Source organism: Pezoporus flaviventris, unplaced genomic scaffold, assembly GCF_033815535.1.
Source record: "Pezoporus flaviventris isolate CSIRO_AGI_PZ_B2104156 unplaced genomic scaffold, CSIRO_AGI_Pfla_v1 ptg000213l, whole genome shotgun sequence".
Taxonomy (NCBI): domain Eukaryota; kingdom Metazoa; phylum Chordata; class Aves; order Psittaciformes; family Psittacidae; genus Pezoporus; species Pezoporus flaviventris.
The window spans coordinates 5,701,347-5,719,587 of record NW_026892761.1 but is presented as its reverse complement, the minus strand read 5'-3'; the positions used below and the strand labels follow the sequence as shown (position 1 = coordinate 5,719,587).

General features: G+C 37.3%; 2 protein-coding genes across 11 annotated transcripts in view; one reads left to right on the top strand and one right to left on the bottom strand.

Annotated features, from left to right (window-relative positions):
• The window catches only part of ZMYND8 (zinc finger MYND-type containing 8), a 51,114-nt gene extending 33,197 nt beyond the window's left edge, over positions 1 to 17,917 (top strand). For 6 of the 10 annotated variants that reach the window (XM_061441556.1, XM_061441549.1, XM_061441551.1 and 3 more), the window contains exons 11-21: positions 277 to 758; positions 2,973 to 3,113; positions 3,886 to 4,038; positions 4,829 to 5,332; positions 6,060 to 6,431; positions 8,460 to 8,650; positions 9,684 to 9,764; positions 10,714 to 10,792; positions 11,332 to 11,571; positions 11,726 to 11,883; positions 13,280 to 17,917. In XM_061441556.1, the coding sequence (XP_061297540.1) occupies positions 277 to 758; positions 2,973 to 3,113; positions 3,886 to 4,038; positions 4,829 to 5,332; positions 6,060 to 6,431; positions 8,460 to 8,650; positions 9,684 to 9,764; positions 10,714 to 10,792; positions 11,332 to 11,571; positions 11,726 to 11,883; positions 13,280 to 13,477 (2,599 nt within the window). In that variant the 3' untranslated portion in view covers positions 13,478 to 17,917. Of the gene's footprint in view, positions 1 to 276; positions 759 to 2,972; positions 3,114 to 3,885; positions 4,039 to 4,828; positions 5,333 to 6,059; positions 6,432 to 8,459; positions 8,651 to 9,683; positions 9,765 to 10,713; positions 10,793 to 11,331; positions 11,572 to 11,725; positions 11,884 to 12,164 lie in introns of all 10 variants that reach the window. The other 4 variants (XR_009741298.1, XM_061441550.1, XM_061441558.1 and 1 more) reach the window with 4 other exon arrangements.
• EYA2 (EYA transcriptional coactivator and phosphatase 2) overlaps positions 1 to 18,241 on the bottom strand; it is a 166,684-nt gene that overhangs the window by 54,590 nt on the left and 93,853 nt on the right. The gene's annotated exons all lie outside the window — the stretch shown is intronic.

Sequence of the window (18,241 nt, the reverse complement as noted above, 5' to 3'; positions counted from 1 at the left end):
ATAGGCTATTTTAATCAGGAATATTTTGTCATGCCTGACCAGTGTTTATTGATGTTTTATGTGTTATTAGGTAGAGTAAATGAGCTAGTGATAATTCAAGACATGCAATTCGCTTACCAAAACTAAGCTAACTGAACTATTAAAAGAAGAAGGTAGAGGTGGTCTGCTGAAATGATCTGTGTGCATAACTGTATGATTAGGCTAAAATAAAGTGGTATGTGCATGTCAATCCACAGTATGACATGTGGTTATATTATCTTTGTCTGTTTTATATAGGGCCTGGGTTCCTATAAATAATTGCTACCTCATGTCTAAAGAAATTCCTTTTTCTGTGAAAAAGACTAAAAGCATCTTCAATAGTGCAATGCAAGAAATGGAGGTTTATGTTGATAACATTCGTAGAAAATTTGGAGTATTTAATTATGCACCTTTCCGGACACCATATACCCCCAACAATCAATACCAAATGTTACTGGACCCTGCAAACCCAACTGCTGGAACTGCAAAGACAGACAAACAAGAGAAAATCAAACTGAACTTTGATATGACAGCATCGCCTAAGATTCTAATGAGCAAGTCTATGCTGAGCAGTAGTACTGGTCGTAGGATTTCACTGACAGATATGCCACGGTCACCAATGAGTACAAACTCATCAGTTCACACTGGATCTGATGTTGAGCAGGATGCGGAGAAAAAAGCAACTTCCAGTCATTTTAGTGCCAGTGAAGAATCCATGGACTTTATTGAGAAAAATACAGGTAAAAAAAGGGGGGACTAGAAGGGGGGACACAGGACTTTGCCTTTGGTTCGTGCTCTAGTTTTGTTCCATGTACTTTTCATAGACAGACTGTATTATGACTTATTTTATGCAGAAATTTTAGAAAAAGAGATGTATTTAACTTTCAGTATCACAGATAAGAAATAGCAGTCCTTTCTGTCACATTGGGAGGAATAAATCATCCCCAAAAGTGATCAAACCCCTTCAGTTTAAATATCAGGAAATAGTTGTAACTATCAGAATGAATGGGGAGTAGAAGTAAATACAGAAAGAGTTAGAATTGTCAGGATTAGGAGGTATTCTGTTTAAAATTTTGTAGCTCTTTTTCAAGGCAATGAGCTTAATTTATATTGTTCCCGAGAGAGCAGCTAAAATATGTTAAACTTACAGTTCCATTGGCAGAGTGGATAAAGAGAAAAAGGAGTGTAGAATACAGAATTTAGACTTCTCAGACTTCTGTGTAGTCAGATGTTAGCTAATTTTGTGTCACTCAGGCAAACTAATTTATCTTAATGTTTTTCATCCATAAGAGAAAGTTCATTGCTGTCTGAAAACAGTGATTAAGCAGTATATTAATGTGAGTGCTTTAAAACTTTAGTTTTGGTGAAAAGATGTCTTTGTGTAGAAAACTCAGTCAGTGTGTTCCATGCAATTTTTAGATAAAATGCTGTCTATTCATTTTTTAAATTATTAATTATAATGTTATTTCTAGCCAGTAAAGGATAGGCTGTGAAACTGTCTTTGAATACCAAGTGTCTTGTGATACGATCCTGTCTATCTTAAGAAGGTGATGACAAAGTGACTGTATGAATTTAAATGTATGAAAATACTTGGATTTTTTAGTAGGGTAATATGTCAGTTGTCAATATGTCAAGAGGTAAAATTAATTTTATACATAAATTATGTATATATATGTGTATAGCTTTTATATATAAGGTGCAGCTAACAGATATGCAGAGCTTTTAGTATACTATGTTATTATTTCTTTGTTGTAGCGGAGGTAATCGTGGAAAGCTATTTTGTGAATTAAAGATAACAGAAGATGACAGCTGTTATCCCATTACTCTGGATTCGTCATTATTAGCAATTCTGGCAAATTTTTCTAACTTCTCCTCAGGCCTTATTCTCCTGCATAGAAATATTGGATTGGACTTAACAGCAGTTAAACTAAAACATTCGGTTTCCTAGCTGGCATTTCTACCTTTATATATTGTTACAAATGCTAACTTTGTGATATCTACTTTATGTGTAAACTTAGCTGTCCTATTACTGGGATCTGTATGTTTCAATTAAAATGTAAAACATAATTCAAGTAATATGACTGCACTATCCTTGAACAAGAACATTTTTATTTGGGTACCCCGGCTGTGTATTTTGAGTGATGTGTAGAAGATAACTTGGAAACAGTTACTGAAACAGCAAATATTGCTACCATTTAAGAAGCTGAAAATGTATAGACAATCCCGGGTGTACCAAGGAAAAAAAAGTGACCACTACTGAGTTTAGGTTGACGCTTTCAGAGCATGAAATAGAGATTTAACAGACAGAAAGTGGTCCCCTGCTGATAAGAATTAATCATGTTTTTAGGTAATGGCCTGCAGATGCTTCCCTTTCTGGACTGGCTGTTTCCAGAAGTTTGGTTTTAAAGCATTATTTCATGGAGATCTTAAAGGCCCAGAGAACAGAATTTTGCTTAAATTAGAATATTCTTTTACCTTATCATAGACATTTGGTCAGTGTTTTCCCATTCGTTAAACTTATACTGATTTATAATGTTAATGTTAATTATCTCTGTTATTGTAGCTAGAAAATGTAGTAGGTTGGGGTTTCTATGTGTACTTGCATGCGTGAATTAAGATAGATAGTGATTCAGAGTGTCAGAAAGTAACATTTAAAATAACCAGGTCTTGAAAGGTAGAAGCTTTTTGTCACTGCAGAGTAGTTTTGAGATTAAACACGCATTTGGCCCAATTATATAGCTGCACTAAAATTATTTTCCTTAAAATCCATCTTTATTAAACTAAAATAAAAGGGATAGTTTTAACTTGCAAAGGAGGTATAACACCGTGTTGAGAACAGTAAACAAAAATCCTTTCCCTGCTTGTGTAGGTTTAAAAGCTGCTCTGTCCCCATGAATGTGGCTTTATTGTGATTATTTTAAAATCTGGTTTTATTAATTTTGTACTTTTCCCAGCTTCTCCAGCACCAACAAGAACGGGTCAAGCAGGGAGCTTGTCAGGCAGCCCCAAACCTTTCTCTCCTCAAGCATCAACACCAATTTCTGCTAAGCAAGAAAGAACTTCCACTCCAGGAAGCATTCTGAATCTGAATCTTGGTTAGTCTTGACCTTTGAAAACTTGATACTGTTATAACTGAATTAATTGTATGGTGTCAGTGCAAAATAATATGAACAAACTTTCTTGTATGTGGCTTTAAATGAACAAAGGGCTTTAAAATAAAGACTTTAGGGATGAGTACTTAAAATTCCTCCACAATGAGCTTGTCTTTTTACTAATACTTTGACATTAATGGGAGGGTGGAAATCCAGGTCAGGGACACCTCCCTGTAGATTAGATAGAGAAATTTGGATTGCAGGACTTTTCATATGTCTGAGTATGTAGGGTTCCTTGGAGAGGTATTACAGTGTCTTGTCTTCATCTTCCTCCATTCTCCATTTTTTCTTCTGTTTATATCCTTCCATGTAGTAAACTAAGGCTATGAAGGCCTTGAAACAAATGCTGTATTAAGGGTGATATAACTATTATGGCTATGGAATTAGTGTGGATTGGGTGGGGTGATACAGCCCAGGAAGATAAAACCTAATGTAGCAAACATTTTCAGCACAAGGAACACATTTTCCAAAAGTACTGACAGAGAAAATATCCACATAATTGATGCATGCACTTTGCCTGTGAAATATGTAGTATCAGAGAGGAAGAATCCATTGTTTGTTGTAAAGTCAGTTTGGAATTATTATTTAGCCTGTAATTCTAAAGGAAATGAAATGTGTTTCAGACCATCTGCATTGTTACTTGGTCAGATTTGTTTTATCTATATCTCTCTTCTTTTTGTAAAATATTTTTCTTTATTCCTTTTTCTTTTTCCAGATCGTAGCAAAGCTGAGATGGATCTGAAAGAGCTGAGTGAATCAGTCCAACAGCAGACCACTCCTGTGCAACTCATTTCACCCAAACGACAGATACGTAGTAGGTTCCAGCTTAATCTTGACAAGACAATAGAGAGTTGTAAAGCACAACTTGGTAAGTGTATCTCCAGGATACAGTGGACAGCTGAAGGATACACTTGAGGAAATGTTGAAGTTCAAAAGAATTTCTCATATAGTAAAACCTTAACTATTGTTTGCATTATAATAAGAGGATATTTGTATTCTTTGAGGCAAGTAGAATGCACTGGACTGTTGAAAAACAGTGAGACCTGATGTTTCAAATCTTTGGCAAAAGCTTTAATTTTTAATCTGTTTTTGTACCATTCTGATGTAGATAGAATGACAGAATTACATATTCTTACTATTTGCTTTTTAAACTGAAAAATTAGTACATCCGGTCACACAGGAGCTGAATTCTCTTAGAAACATTAGTGTTGTCTAGCACTTAAAGATGTTCTAGACACTAAAAAAATTAGAGATACTCCTCATAAACCTTACATAGTCTAAAACTGATTCTGCAAACGTGCATGTAAGTGACTTTAAGCAGGGGAAGTGTTACTGAATTTAAGGTGGCTTCTTGTGGATAAAAAGAATTCCTCTTTGTATTTGCCAGCATAGGGTCCTGAGATGAACAAAACAGCTTGCAGGTAGTGGAAAAAAACAGTGAAAGGAGGGCCACTGAATGAAATAAATATGGATTAGAATATGTGGAAGGTAATTCTTGCACATGCTGGCATTGAGATAATAGGGCACTATTATAGCGTAAGGACTGGCAGTTAAGATAATGGTATGTATATACTTTGTTCCAGTACATAGAGTATTTGTTTTGGTAATGTCAGTCAGTCTGATGTCAGCATGGAATGTACTTTCCTCCCCACAATTAGGAATAAATGAAATATCTGAAGCTGTTTATACTGCAGTAGAACACAGTGACTCTGAAGACTCTGAAAAATCCGACACCAGTGACAGTGAATATAGTGATGAGGATCAGAAATCAAAGAATGATCAAGAAGATGGAGAGGACAAGGAAGGTACAAGAAGTGACAAAGAATCATTGAGCTTGAAAAAAAAAACTAAGCCCCCAGCACAGAATGAAGACAAGGAGGAACTTAAAAGCACAAGTCCAGAAGTGGAGAAAACAGATGACCTGGTCAAAGAAAAGGCAATTTCAGACACTGAAAAAGAATTTTCTGAAAAGGGAAAAAGTTTACAGCATCCTGCAAAAGAAAAACTGAAAGGTAAAGATGAAATAGATTCCCCAACTGTGCATCTAGGACTGGACTCTGATTCAGAGAGTGAACTTGTCATCGATCTAGGAGATGATCATTGTGGCCGTGAAGGAAGGAAAACCAAGAAAGACCCTAAAGAAACTCCTCCTAAACAAGATGGTAGGCCAAAATTCTTTCCTTCCTCCTCTTCTCTAGAGCTGCTATCAAAGTCAGAGTTACCACCTTTATTTTTGCATTGACATAAAAATACATGTACCAAACCAATTTTTATGAATGATTTTTAAATCTTTATGACTATGAAAGAAGTTTTCAGTCCCCATTATAGTTTCTGCTTTAAATAAAACACATTTCTTTGAGTTTCCTTTCAGCTTACAACTATGAATATCGGTGACAGTTGTTCTGTGGCAAATGTAGAATTTATGTTGCAGTTTTTATGACTTTCAATTGAATCTTTAATTTCCATAGATGTCCCAAAATTACAGGTGTAGAAGTTGGAACTTATAAAACAAAGAAATCGCATACAGTCCCACTGAAGTCAGTGTCAGTGCTATTAGTAATAATGTTTTTCTTCTGAAAGAAACTGGGATGACAGGTAACCCAGAACCATCCTAACAAACACTAACCTCTCCTGTACTCCTATACCTTCTTCAGGAGATCAGGCTGTGTTTTGAACTTCTTTGTTTTGCTTAATGACTGGTGCTTCTGAATTGCCACCAACTTCAACTACACCAAAATGAGTTTACCTGTAGAATATCAATTACCTTATGAGGAAAATAATGTAAAGTAGGCCAGAAGGTTGCATGTCTGACTCCTGCAAAAATTAAATAGAAAACGATGAGTCCAATGTGTTGGTGAAAGGCTGGCATTACATTTTATGTTTGTTTAGTTGTAGGTAAAACTCCACCTTCCTCCAGTGCAAGCAGCCAGTCTCTACCAGAAACTCCAGTACTTACCCGCTCTGCAGCCCAGACTCCACCAGCTGGTGTGACAGCCACTACTAGTGCTTCTTCTACTGTTAACGCTCCATCTGCAGCCACTGGAAGCCCTGTGAAGAAGCAGAGGCCTCTGCTGCCGAAGGAAACAGCCCCTGCTGTGCAGCGTGTGGTGTGGAATTCTTCGAATAAATTTCAGACATCTTCTCAGAAATGGCACATGCAGAAGGTGCAGAGACAGCAGCAGCAGCAGAGCCAGCAGTCTCAATCACAGCAACCTCAGTCCTCTCAAGGGACAAGATATCAGACAAGACAAGCAGTTAAAGGTATACACTTTGTAACTCAATGTGCCTGTGATGCCATAATTCCCCAGTAGTGATCTCAGTGCTCCAAGGCTGCCCACCCAGGAATTCTTCTATATAAACAAAATCTCAAAGTGTGGTTCTACTCTGATAAGTGACTTTAAAATACAACAACTTACTCACCATACCTGCTCTTTCTGGTGTGTATTTAGAGTCATATCTCCTTATTTTAATGACAAAAAGTTTGTGTGTGTATCTGTATAAATATTTTTGCCATTCTTAGCCATCACAGATTTGGGAGAATGAACTGGTTTATTTTCTGGATTATATGATGAAACCATTAACTATTCCACTTGCATGATTACCATTATCACCTCCATATCCGCAAATTGGATCCACTTTTATCTGACACAGACAAAGAAGCTGAGCTGTTCAGTTTTTCACAGAGTATAATTTGACAACAATGAAATAACCCAGGCTACATTTGTCTTTGAAACCCCTGTTGCTTAACTCTTAACAATACTTTGATGCTATTTACTGAGCGAACAGTAACATTAGAATGTTTACACAACTGCTTTCTTACCATTCTGTTGCTGGAGGTTTCACTATTAGTAGGCACATGGTAGTATAAACCCATGCCTCTATTGCTTCACTTCACAAAACAGCAATTTAAATAAATCTAGCTTCATTTGTAATTCCAAGTTAATAAACAGTACTCTTTACTGGTGTGCCTGATGAATAGATGTTCTCTAGTCTGCTAACACTGCTGGCAAGCCAGTACTTTCAGACAGAACAAGGTGTAGGTAATGGGTCACATACAAACCTTTACCAGGGATACGTTCCTCTGGTCCCAAACCACTTTTGTGACTGTCATTTAAGAAGTGTTGAAGAAGTGTTATCTTTGTACAGGTAGACTGCCCAGATTTAATACAGAAAGAGTCAGTGAGAAAAATAAATGTGAAACCTGTGAAGCTGTTTTTTTAACAGACTCGTACATCAGTATAAAAGCTTGATAATATTGGCTGAAATTTTAACATTCAGCCTATGAATTTGTTTTAGCAATATATTTACTAATGAGCACATCATAGCAATGTTCCATCCTAAACATCATATTCTAGAAATATATCAAATGAAAATAGAAATTGTGGGGATTTCTTACATACTGAATTGGCATAAACAAAAACATGGTACGTAGGTATAAATGTAAATAACTTCCATTTCAGTAATTCCTGTTTTGAAGATATTGGTAATGAAGACGTCTTTTATAATATGAATCATTAAAAATAGATTGAAAAGTGTTGTCTGAAAAGGTATTTTTAAAAAATATTAAATTATGCACTGTTTATTTGAACTGTTGACCAGAGATGAGAAAATTTTTCTTATCCAATTTGAGTTAAATCTATGAATAACTTCTTTGCTTTAATGGGTTAATCTAAGCTGGCATTCCTTACTCTTTGGCCAAGCAAGGGCTAATGTTGATCTGGATATGTGTATACTAAACATGTTGCAACACTAATAATAATTAGTAGCATTAATAACAAAAGAATGGGAATAATGACAGGAAGTATTGTATTACTAAAGTAGGCTTTTTTTTTCAGCAGGGGCCTACTAAATCTTTTTTTCAAAGGAAAAAGAAAAGAAATTCAATAGTATGTTTCTAAAGGATGCCAGAAGAAAATGTCAATGTCTAACTTATACTCATACGTTCTAACTTATGCTCATGCGTATATTAGTTGGGAGTTCTCCAAATTGAGAGGTTGGGAAGTGGGATGGAAATGTCCCAAAATGGGAGGAATACAGATCTGTGGGAGACTTTTGTATTGGTCAGTCTAAAATAGTAAGTTTCAAAGATGTATTTCCTTCATTACCATTAAACCTTAAAATTATATATATGTTCAGTGGCTGGGCACTGTAAAATTGATTGATTAAATGTCACCATTCTATAGATAATGTCTTTCAACTGGTTAGGTGCACACATTAAAGTTAGAAGTTTGCCTATTGATTTTTAGAATTGTTTATGTTATTTATCTGCTGTATGTTCTCTTTTCTTAGCTGTGCAGCAAAAAGAGATCACCCAGAGCACTTCCACATCCACTATAACCTTGGTTACAAGTACTCAACCTATTTCTATGGTTACCAGTTCTGGATCTGCAAGTACACTTTCTTCCTCAGTTAATACAGACTTGCCAATTGCAACAGCTTCAGCTGATGTGGCTGCAGATATTGCTAAATACACTAGCAAAGTAAGTTCTTGAGCAAGGTTTTCATTGAAATTTTATTTTGAAGTGAACTGTCACATTTTTGACATTTCAGATTCTGAAATAATTATTCTCAGGTTGTCATATGTTGCAAGTTCATTCCACTAGATAGGAACAGCTAGATTTCAACACGAGTGCTGAACCATCTTTTTAGAGTTGGCTGAATGCTGCCCTTCCAAGCCAGAGCGTGTATAAGATAGGCTTCAACTGCTCAGACACTTCAGACCCTCTCCTTCTCACATTCTGCCACTGCTGCTGCTTATTTACATTGTATTGTGTTTTGGACAGGTACAGATACCTCCTCAGCATCATCTTCACAGTAAATGTTAATTTTTCCATTTGTGTCCAGTAATACATATACAAAAATGTACTTAAAACACTTGTTTTAAAACACTTCATCAGATGGTAACTTGTCATAAGTGTGTATTCATGTATTAAGAAGCTAAGTTGTTAAAGAGAAGATGTGGTGTAATACTTGTGTCATAATAGTGACAGGGAGGGATGGGACATTAGCTTTTCATATACTCTCTTAGATCTTTAAAAAATCAACATGAATGCTATATAAGGAAATAAAGTTGAGTAGCCGGGCATTAAAATCACCAGAATTAATCGTAACTGTCAACTTTCAGTATTCTCACTCAACCATATGGTGTTGGTGGGATTGTCAGTGGTCAGTAAATGCCTTTAATATTATTATTATTATTATTATTATTATAGTTTCCAAAACTCATGGTTGTATCTTTTTCTGTTTCTAAATTGCATCAATGCCAATTTCTTGCAAAAGAAGGTGGTGAAGCAGCTCACCAGTTGAGGACACTTAAAGATCAGAGTCCTGATCAAAAGTGTTGTGTTCCACCTTCTAAATATTTCTCTAAAAGTAGACCCAGATAAACAGCTATAGACATGGGGCATTGTTGATAGCAATATAAGCTCACATTAGAGTAGGAGAAAGGAAGTGAAAGTGGGTATCTATTTTAATAGATATATCAAAGAATTTATTTTTCATTTTGTCTTTCAGATGATGGATGCCATCAAAGGAACAATGACTGAAATATATAATGATCTGTCAAAAAATACTACTGGAAGTACAATAGCTGAGGTTAGTGTAAGACTGAAAACCAGTATTGCTTGTATGGTAACTTTAAAAGTTACAAAAAGTATTTTTCTATGTAAAAGTACCATATAACTGTACCTACAAAGCGTTAGATATTGGGACTGTGTAGAGATTCTGATTTCTATGCTGTTTCAGAAGTAACGATGGGCTCTGTCAGACAAGCAGGAAACCATTGGGCCCAGTTCCTTAAAGCCTCTGTTGAAGATTTGATTTTGTGTCACCTTGTTTAAAGTCAGAAATGAAGCAGGTTTTTGCAAGTATCGTTTCTTTAAACCATGTGTTTGTCTGCCAGAGGAAGATTTGAATTTGCTGCTAGTTCAGGCGCGTATTCCAGTGATGTGATTATGAGTACAGTATTTAATACTTTTTGGATTTTTAATGCAGTGTTATCCATTGCATTTAGTTCTCTCCAAAGGTATAACTTAATATCTTTTAAGTGTGTTCAGAGTTAAAAGTGTGACGATTTGTTTGCTTGCTATAATCAAAATCACAGTGTTGAGCAATGATATTTGTATTCCCAATCCACAGTGAATGAAAAACCTGCTTTCCTAAGCCTCATATAGTTAAAAAGAAAACTAATAATATTTATACTAATAAATGCAAACAAAATGGAGGAAGGAATAGGTTTCTGATTCCCGTCAGAGAAATTTGAGACTTAACTAATTTTAGAGCAAGTTTAACACAAGTGCTTTTTTGTTTTCCAACAATTCTGTACTGTGTATGGTAAGCAAATCACGCAAACAAATATTTTGAATGCTTTAGACTCTAGTTTGGGGTATGCTATGAATGGTTTTGTCCTCATGTTGATATGAAAGGGCCTTGATGTAAGTGATGATCAGGCTCTTTGCTTGGGGCATCTCTTTCTGTATAATGACTACTTACTATACACCGCACCCTGTCTGTTATTGCTAACTATTAATACTTTAATATTTAGATACGGCGTTTGAGGATTGAGATAGAAAAACTTCAATGGCTACATCAACAGGAGCTCTCAGAAATGAAGCATAATCTAGGTATGAAAATGGCAGCCCAAAATAGTGTGTCAGGTGTTGTCCTAAATAGAAGAAAATCCAAATGCTTGTAATATGTATTCATCATATGATACCTGCAAATTGTCCCAGGGAAGGACAGAAAACCTCACATAGTGTACTGTGCTGATGGTAGAGGACACCTTCTGAGTATGTAAACAAAGTTACCTTAGTTTCCATGTCTTTACCAAAGTATTTTAGCAGCAGCTGCATACATCCTTCTTGTGTTTATGTTGCACCTAGTACACCTGGATTGTGATCCATTGTGGGTCATCTAGAACTAAAGTGTTAAACAAATGGAAGATAAGGGTAAAAACCATGGTGCTGGAGTAAGAAAAGAAGATGGAAGACTTACATTTGTTGAGTCTCTGTTTTTATGAGAACAGGGAGATGCCCGAACTCAGGGAATAATTTGATTTAATTTCATTTTGTCTTTAAACTCATGAAAATTATTGTTTTGCGCCTTGCTCCTTGGGGTGGAAAATACTAAACTCCTCTTTCCTCTTTCTTTGCATTTTGAGTAGAACTGACAATGGCTGAAATGCGTCAGAGTCTAGAACAAGAACGGGATCGTTTGATCGCTGAAGTGAAGAAGCAGCTGGAATTGGAAAAACAGCAAGCAGTGGATGAAACTAAAAAGAAGCAGTGGTGCGCTAACTGCAAGAAAGAGGCCATTTTTTATTGCTGTTGGAATACTAGCTACTGTGACTATCCCTGCCAACAAGCTCACTGGCCTGAGCACATGAAATCTTGCACACAGTCAGGTAATCTTGCTCTGGGTTGCCTGTTCCACAGCGAAGGGTTAGGGTGGGTGCAACACATCGTGACTCAACATTCTTGACTTGCATGGATGCAACGTGGCTGTAGACTGGTACATGGGAGCTGTGGCTACTTTCTCTTTTTTTCCTTTATTTTTAGCTACTGCAACACAGCAAGAAACAGATACTGAAATTAGCACAGAAACATTAAATAAATCATCCCAGCCCAGTTCAAGTGCGCAGCCTACACCCACAGAAACAGCCAGCACCCCTAAGGAAAAAGAAGGTTCAGCTGATAAAAGCAAAGAGAGTGTTACAGTGAGTATCATTGTGGTCGCTTCCTTCAAAAGCAGTATGTAAGATTCCTCTGAAACCTGCCCCTAAAAGCCTCCCTAGTTCATGAATTAATGATCATTTTGCATATTTCAAAGACTGATTTGGGGAGTGAGATAGGAATTTGTGGGTTTTTTCTTCATCTTGGCAAAAGAAATCTCCTTCTGTCCTCTTTCCCCTTCACTCATTCCTGATAAAACCTTGTGTTGCCTTGACTCATCCTTCCAGCCAAAGGGGACTGGACCTCTTTCTCTCTCTCTCTCCAGGACCCATCAGTGTAGCTTCTGGTCTGGATCTTTCGATACAAGTTGCCTTCTGATAAGCAATACTGACTGCAGCACTTCCAAGCCCTTCTTGCCTGGGGGTTCAGAGGCCAAGCTCAAGACCTGCATTCAAATCAACTTACTTTATCACAACAGACTGCCACTAGGGTACCACAATGTTCCATAACACTGATACAACAATTCACCTGGATCTACAGTTAACGGAGCAGTTACGAAATCCTCCGTAGCATCTACTCTGATAGTATTCAGTAGGCAAGGATGAGCAAATGCTCTAATAAAAGGGACTTAACATTGCATATATAGAAAATGTTTATAGAGAAGATTCTGCTTTATAGGTAGGGCTTGACTATTAGCAATTTCAGCATCGTTTTTCTTCTGCCCTTGCAAGGTTTGTTACATGAAAAATTTGGGGGGGGTGGTGTAATCCTTCAAACCCTTACACATGATCCCCCACATCAGTAGGAGCCTTGTTGTATTTTAAAATATTAAAAGCAAACTAATTTTGTAGTATTGTGATTCCAGCATGATGTCTCATTGAGATAGTCCTATAGAATTGGGAAGCATAGTAAACTAGAGAGCTGTGTTCATTTCTTGACACTTTTGCTACTGTCTGGTGTTAGATCTCTGGGCTTGACATGTCATCTTAAGGGAGTAACCTGGGAAACAGATTTGTAGAGGGAAAAAGGATGTGCTGTTCCACTTGGATGCTTTGGTTAAGTTAAGCTCTGGCTCAGTCAGTGTTCGTACACGTTGTTTTGTTTGTGGCAGCACAACCTTTGTATTACTGGGGAAATAGGGGATGGGAGAAAATCAATTACCTAAAACACTTGCCAGGGAATATTCCAGTTACACATATCTGGAATTGCTTTCACGTAGATGTTCTACCTGAAACATCATGCTGTATGCATTGATCATGTTCATAATTCGAATTTTGTTTTATTAACAAAAGCAGTAACCTGTGAATTCATTAAGATGCAAATTTTTAACACAAACAAAAACATCCCACATAAATTTCATATTCTAATAATAATAACAACTAGGTGGAATTTATGTAAAAGCTGAGACTTCTACTGAGGTTGCCTGTGCTGTCTCTGCAGATAGCAACAGGTGTGACAAGCAACCAGCCTATAAAACTGGTCCAGGTACCGCAGACCACCACCTATATTCCAACTACTCAACCCACAATTGTAAGTACAATATCATCATTTCAAGTCTGCAGTAGTAGTGTTCCTGGCATTAAAATTGCTCAGTATTTCTGGGGGGTTGTCTCCGTCTGCTGTTCTATCAAGAGATGAATTCACTGGTATAGTCTCAACTTGCAGTGCAAAATGTCTTATTTTGCTGTGCAACATTCCACCCTTTCATTTCATCATTCATTATTACAAGGATTCAGAAATTGTCATTAAGTATAGTGAAGGCATTGAGGGCAGTCAGACTTCCTCTTTACAACATTATTATGTTGGTTATCTCTCTGTTTCATGTATATACTTGGCCACAACATCAGTGTAAATATATAGAATACATTTTAAATATCTTTTAAATATCTTTTTGTCTGTTGTATCCTAAAGAGATTTAATTATTTCTGAGCTATGCTTGATATTCCTGTGACATCTCAGTAACTCTGAAAGGAAACGTGCATTCATCAGTATCTCCCATGCAGCCTTGCACATTAGTGTTATGAAATCATGAGAAATAGCCTTGGAATCAGACTGGTTTTTCCATCAAAGATGTAACCAAGGAGACATGAACTCCCTGGTGTCTCCCCCAGGAGATGGGACACAAGTGATTTCCATTTTTGTCTTTTATGCATCAGAATATCCCATAATTTCAACTGGTCATGTTCTTCAGAGCTCACCTTGGAGTCAGCGTGGCAACTGAGCTGATATCCTTCTTACTAAGAGGCACATGCTGATACTGCCCCAGTAGCTGAACAGTATGCTCTGCCTCAGGGCTGGCGTCAGCAGAGAAGCCCACATGTAACTTCAGTTCCCTTTCTGACTAAAGTAAGGTGATTTATATAGCAACTGTGAACCACTGGAACAGTGTACCTTAATCACACTGTGACCGTGAGGCCTGGTTTGCAATGGAAGTTACTCTGTCTCTCCTTGTGCACACCCCACAGCTCCCCCACCGGCAGGATACATGCCTCTGTGTGTGTATGTATGCATACACGCACATGCACACACACAGTATTTCATAGCCATTAGAGTCCACACAAATGTTACTGCTCTTCGTGGGGATCATGACTTTTCACATTCCTAAGAGCATTTTAACTCAACTCCTTTTGTCTCAGCTGAGAGCACTGTGCACCTTTGCAGCATTGGCCTGAAGTTGTTTGGACTGAATTACTGTAACAACAAGGTTTCCTGTGTGTTTTAAATGCAAACATCAAAGACATTAGGCTTTTTTTTGTGAGTAGCTGAGAGGTTGTAAGATCATAAGGTGGTTTTGTGTAATACCCAGAAAAATGGCAGTTCCCTTCATTGGTTTTCTGTAATACCCAAGTGTATTGAGTTCTGTACAGCATAACTGGAGTGTCTGAAAGGTTTCAGCCTTTATTTGTGCATGTTTAAATCTTTGTACACATTTTGCATTAGTCTTGCACAGCTACAGACACCTCTGTATTCTAATGCCTGCACGTGCAATTTAAGTAATTTTAAACCTTAGTGCATGTTTAATATGTATGCAAAATGTACATATGTGTAAAACTGGCAGAGGTGGAAAATTTACCTCTCAGGGAATGATCTTAACACACTTAAGGAGTCTCGCACATTCCATGTCCCGATCGCTGTAAGAATGGAAACATTTTCATTGTGTAGTTGTGTATTTAAAAGGTGACTGTGGCAACCTGAATTTCCCCACCTGTAGTACTAACAGTAGCTTACACAGTGGCTTCTTTAGGGTTCAATTTGCACTTTGTGTCCAACTAGGAACTTCCTCCTCTGAACAACTTCCCGTGTATCTTCTGGGTACCATTTCCATTGAACCCTCTGTACACATCTGAAATCATTGCAAAATGGCAGTAATCTTTAATTTATTTAGCAAATTGGTTCCATGTTTGTGTGTTATTATTTCTGCAGTTAAAATAATGTAAAAATACAAATTCATCATGTTTGCATTCCAGGGAATGGGATGAGTAGGCTTCTGGAAGGCACAGACTGTCACAAAGGAGCTGATACGCACTCTAGGCTGCAACCCATCTCAGTAGGGATACTCACAGTCCCTGCTGAATACCATCAAGACACTAACGTGGTTTCTTAAAACAGTGTGGGCAAACACTGGGCTTCAGTGAACTTGTATTTCTTCTTCCGTGTTCTCTTTGGAATGTCACACTACCATCAGGGGGAAGATCTGTGCATCCCTTTCAGATTCCTCAGGATCTCACTTCCTGTCTCTTCCAACAACGTATTGTGAACTGAAACGGATGCAGTTGCGCAGCACTGGGATTGTGTCGAAACATACTTGCAGTTTGTATGGTACAGACACTTCTAGACTTTCTCACATTTTTGGAGGAAGGTTATGACACAGACTTGAGATCCAATAAATCCTTTTCCAGATCTTCCAGAGTGACGTGACCTTGACCAGATTGTTTAACATTCTCGTGCCTTTGTCTCTGCATCTGTAGAACCAGTTGCCACCTATAGAGATGTGCTGAAATGTCATTTGTCGAGATGTATAAATCATGATCTGTATGATGGCAGTGAAAAGTTTATTCTATATTAATATTTTTACAGGGTGTGTAAGACAGTTCCCAGTGATGCTGATGTTTTTGCTATTGATTTGTGCAAAAGTTAAGTACTTTTTTGTTCAGATGGATGTTCTTTGTTCACTTCTGTGTAGACTGAATGCATGGGGGAGTTCCTTTTGGGGAAAAATCTTTAAGTAATGTGTAACAAGAATATACTTATAAACGAGGGTATTTTTGTACTCCAGTTTGATTTGTCAGAACTTTTTCAAATGACAAAGGATTTTCTTAGCCCTTTTTCCTCTTCCCATGCATTAGTTTTGGGAAAACACAGAACTGGATGTAACTATGAAAACCGAACTCTCCAAGCACAGACAAAGTGTGTACAGTACCCGTAGGACCACCTGTCCCTGTAGTTATGTAGTAGTAATCCTAATACAGAAAAACTCCTGGCTGCAGGAAAGTAACACACTACTTCCTACCCTGGAATGAGGTAATGCTGCAGTAATAAAGGTATTAATTCATGCACACAATTGGAGCTTGTTCTGGATTTCCCCTGGAAAAGAAATCTCTCTGTGGTCATGTTTGTGACCTGTAACATAACAATGTGTTTCTCTTGGTTTTAATCCACAGACCATTCCTGTAGCGGTAAGTCCTTCTGCTGGGACAGTGGCAATGCGAACTGGAGTTCAGTATGTTCAGACCACAATGCCAGTCCAAGTACGAAGAGTCTAACTGCTAACAAGAAGTCCATACAATTGTTGGAATAAATAGATCTAATAGAAATGTGAAAAATAAACACAGTTCTTTGGATTAACCTCAAAGGTTCAGACTTTAGCTTTGTATATGTGTACAAAGCACTAACTACACTACATTAATGTAAAGCATTAGCGCTGGCTTAGAAAAGCTGAGGACAGGTAAGATCCCTATTAAATCTATGCTTCTTTTGTAAATAATGTACAATTTGTGGATGTCATTAGAGTACCATCTCCTTTTTATATTTGTATTGACTTTAACTTATAAAGAGTGTTTGGAGTTGGAAAAGGAAGGTTTAAAACAGCCGTATGACAAGCTGACGCTGAAAACTGGTCTTGGGAAACTGCCGTTACGCATCAAATAATATGATCATGAGAGCTGAACAATTTGATTTGCATTTGGATTGAAAACAATTTCTGCACTTTGAAACTCTTGTAGAATTTCTTTAAGTAACCAAGTGATGAAAAGAGTCTTTTTTCGGTTACTTGTATTGGGCAGATTACAACATTTCTAATCTGTGGACCTGAAATACATAAAGATTTACATTGTTTTTTACAATGAGCAGTCCAGTAAGATTTGTATTGTTTACAGATTAAGTTGAAATCTCATTCAGTCTAGTATCAGAAAAGTTGGAAGGTGTGATGATGCCAGCTGGGTGTAACGCAGTGTCTGATCATCGATAGCAAAGATTGAAAACTTTGTTCCTATGCTTCATAGTTCAGTTTTCTTTTTGTACAAATCCTCCCAAAGGACTTTGGACAAGAACCAGGGGCGGAGAAAAACATGGATGGGGAAAGGCAGGCAAAGGACTTTTGATGCTGGGCCAGAGCATGTATTATTTATATGATGGGATTTATGTTTTTATGTAAGCATGAAGCAGTACAGTATGAGAGAAAGTAACCCATGAAAATGCCGTCTGTTACACTTATACTGTAGTACCATTTTGTATGTTGTGTAAAACGAAAGCATTGAACAAAGCAAAGGTGATGTATGTATATGAGAAAATTAATTGTATGATATCATTCCAGTACATTCTGTTGTACATTTTAGTCATGTTGATTTCTCCCATTGTTTATAAAAGAATGCGGTTTGTACAGTCTCCAGCTAGAACCCACATTATAGGGAAAAAATATTAGAAGAAAACAAGCGAGAACAGACTGTTGGTGACTTGCAGTTGTGTCAGAAATAGCCTAGCTGGCCTTATTTGTGAAGCATAATTGCTTTTAGCATATGGAAGTATTTTTTCACATTTTCTTTGTATAAAATTTGTATTAAACTTAAATATCTTTTTTGACAGTTGTGTTTCTTTGTGACTCGGGCAGGTGGCACACACAATGCCCGCTGGGTTCCTCCCGCTTTCCAAGAAACGTCACCATTCCTTTATTAAACTGCTTTAGAAAACTGGTTTGTGTTCCAGCTCCGTTCCAGTCCGAGTGAATGTTCAGTTCTGCAGCCTGCAGATCCTCCATAGCTTCACTTGTGTTGGCACCTTTGAGCCTAAGCTGCATTGGGCAGTCAGTAAACAGAAGCCATTGATGTACAAACCTCAGTGACATCCATGTTCTGTCAGTTTTAACAGCTGCAAAAGGCCGGTGCTTGCTGTGTCACATCTGTTCAC